General features: G+C 40.6%; 1 protein-coding gene across 1 annotated transcript in view; it reads right to left on the bottom strand.

The window, feature by feature from the left end:
• LOC106514226 (double-strand-break repair protein rad21 homolog) overlaps nucleotides 1-2,898 on the bottom strand; it is an 8,634-nt gene that overhangs the window by 4,236 nt on the left and 1,500 nt on the right. Inside the window, exons 2-8 of the mRNA XM_014003385.1 lie at nucleotides 2,239-2,430; nucleotides 1,766-1,895; nucleotides 1,583-1,682; nucleotides 1,056-1,162; nucleotides 653-850; nucleotides 420-545; nucleotides 187-312 (exon numbers count right to left, since the gene is read on the bottom strand). Coding sequence (XP_013858839.1) covers nucleotides 187-312; nucleotides 420-545; nucleotides 653-850; nucleotides 1,056-1,162; nucleotides 1,583-1,682; nucleotides 1,766-1,895; nucleotides 2,239-2,382 — 931 coding nt within the window. The 5' untranslated portion in view covers nucleotides 2,383-2,430. The remainder of the gene's footprint in view (nucleotides 1-186; nucleotides 313-419; nucleotides 546-652; nucleotides 851-1,055; nucleotides 1,163-1,582; nucleotides 1,683-1,765; nucleotides 1,896-2,238; nucleotides 2,431-2,898) is intronic.

Below are 2,898 nucleotides of genomic sequence, written 5' to 3'. Positions count from 1 at the left end.
TCATGAATTTAAAACAACTATTAGTGCAATCTATAATTTTCAATAGTAACTGTAACTATACAGCACAAATGCATCTTTTAAGAATTTTTGGATAAAAATCCTAAAAAAAACGAACAAATCTTAAAAGTCTCAGATTAAAATTCATCAAACTTATTTCTGCACAGAGAACAAGAAAGCCTGAACTACCAGTGATGTCGATGGGCTCCAGGGCGAAAGCCTCCTCTTCATTGTGAACAAGAGTGGTCTGCTCTGTTTGGTCAGCCATGGCTGGCAGTGGTTCAGCTGGACCGGAGTCTGGACTGTCTGGGCCCGCTTGAAAAGACAAAAGCAGAATTATCTTCAATGTGATGACACTTAGAAACACATGGGTTACTTTAATATTTGTTTGTTAGAGGCTTCCACGTCTCTCAATCACTTACGTGACTGAAGGGTGTCGAAGTCGTCCTCGTCGTCGCCGTGATCTGGAGGCATCATGACGCTTTCAGTGATAGCTGGGGGATCATCAAAGATGCCGCCTCCGTCTTCAGAACTCAGCAACTTGTCAACTAATATAAGACAAGGAAGATCCTTAAATATAATTTATGATAAATATTTTACAAAACAGCTTCAATATAAAGCTGATAGAGTAACAAAAAAAAAAAACGCTGCTCACCCAGCATCCCCCCATCACTGTTGCCCATGGAGCCGTCACCGAAGTCATCATACTCCATGTGGTTGGACTTGTCGGGGAGGTTAGCTGGACCAGGCTCCGCCTCGAGCAGGAGGTTAGGAGCGGTGCCACCGTGAATGATGTCATCTTCAAATGTGCTGGCGTCACGCATCATTTCACGGTCATCCATACCAAAATCAGCTGAGGGGTACAGAAAATGATTGGTTTTATCTTACCTGATTTCAGCTTGTTAATCTTCTGTACAGTGCCTTGAAACTACTTCAAAATAAACTTGGATATTATGCAAAAGTTAAAATTTATTCTGACATTTAACTAAAATGGAAAAATATTTATATGCCCTATTTATTTGAACGTGTGTGGGTCAAGAAATGCAGACGGCTCTTACCAAAGTCATTGTCTTGCAGGAGGTTGAGGTTTCCAACATCTTCCCTCATGGTGATCTCTTCTACTCTGCTCTGGTTCAAAGTGAACTGCTGAGCCACATCTATGTCACTGTTGGAAAACACGCCAGAAATTATGTTTGGTCGTACGTTACCCAAAGAGTCGATCAAAACCCGCCTTATAACATCAGTAATGATCCTCACTCAGCTCTCCAATATTGTTTAAAAGAACAACCAATTCCACGTAGCTGTAAGATTTCCTTAATTTGTTCAAAACCTGTGGAGCAAAGTCTGATCTACAGACATAATTAGTAATTGTAAATATCTAATCAATTCTAAAATGAGACTTCTGACGATTAAGCATTCAAACAATCTCAGATTATCTCAAAACAACAAGTTACAAATCACAAGTCAAAAAAGAAAAGTGAAACTGCTGCATACAACTGAAACAGAGTCAGAAACAACTTCTACTCTTTTTTAAGTATTTAATAAGAAAAAAATCAAACAGCTACTGTAAATCTGGTAGACTTACTCCAGGTCAGGTAGTGGTTGGTCAAAATCATGGAACTCCTCAGGTAAAGTGATGGCGTTGTATGCAGCTTCTCTGTTTTCCTCAGGTAGATCCACCACACCTGAATACAGAAAACAAGTCATGTTACGCCGATCGGAAACGTGTCCTCCCAGCTTCTTCTTTACCAGAGTCAGCTCTTCTCACCTGGTCTGAAGGCCATCTTGATCTTGATGAAGGCCTCGTTACAGTCAGCCAGCAGGTATTTGGCCTTCCTGTGGTAGATTCTCACCACCCCAAGGAGCAAGTGGCCAGATGTTCGCAACGCCATCTTGACCTAAAAGCGATGGCAAGAACATATAAAATAAATAAACCCAAGTATGTTATGAACATTTAGTGGTGTAATGAATTTTCCTGGACACCAGCTTGTGGAAAAATTGAATTGTAGGCTAAACACGTAAATACTAGTGTTTCTAGAAGTGGCCTGCAACGCTCAGCTCTTTACTCCCTATGCAATGGCTTTTTTGTAGCTTTTGCCAAAAGCTTTCATTTCCCATTCACCTAATTTAGGATCAATAAAGTATTTTTGAATTGAATAACAGAAAAGTCAACATTCTGTGTTTTGTTCTATGTGGCCTTTGAGTCTCTAATAAAAGCTTTTCTTCTGGTTTTGCCGTTACCTTGGGTGAGATGATGCTCTCCACGCTGCTCTCCAGGTTACACTCAAACACGTGGGCCTTGGTCAGCTTTTTGTCCCAATGAGCCGCCAGCCAGATCTTGGCCAGCGGCCCACGTTTGCTGAGGACAAAGTGGGCGTAGAACATTGCCCCGGTTCTCCTGGTTCAAACACTCCCAACTGTGATATGGCTCACCTGGTTCAAACACATAACCAATGCAATTTTATTCTTTAGAAAAAACGTTAAAAAGATCACAAGTTAGAACCAAAGCAGTGCAGTCAAATAGATCAGTGTTTCCCAAAGTTGGGGTCGGGACCCAAAGTGGCGTCCCAAAACATCAAGGTGGGGTCCTGAAAAGATTTTTTGAATTGATTACATTTTTGTCATAGTTGTTACAAAGGAGTGAGGTTAGTGTATTTAAAATGGATAAATGTAGTATAAAAATATTGTTACTATGCCCACGTTTTGTTGACCTGATACAAATGTTTATCATCCAAAAATAGTTGGGGGCACAGGTCTCTGCTACTGTTATTTTGTGGGTCAAAAGCTGAAAGGTTTGGGAACCACTGCACAAATTTGGTTCCCAAAGTTGAGCTTGGGACCCAATTAAGGGTCATGAAGCACCTTGGATAATCTCTAGAAATCAATTTAAAGGTAATAAAA

Source organism: Austrofundulus limnaeus, unplaced genomic scaffold, assembly GCF_001266775.1.
Source record: "Austrofundulus limnaeus strain Quisiro unplaced genomic scaffold, Austrofundulus_limnaeus-1.0 Scaffold18, whole genome shotgun sequence".
In the NCBI taxonomy this organism is placed as follows: domain Eukaryota; kingdom Metazoa; phylum Chordata; class Actinopteri; order Cyprinodontiformes; family Rivulidae; genus Austrofundulus; species Austrofundulus limnaeus.
The sequence above is the reverse complement of the archived record's forward strand: the minus strand, read 5'-3'. Positions and strand labels throughout refer to the sequence as shown.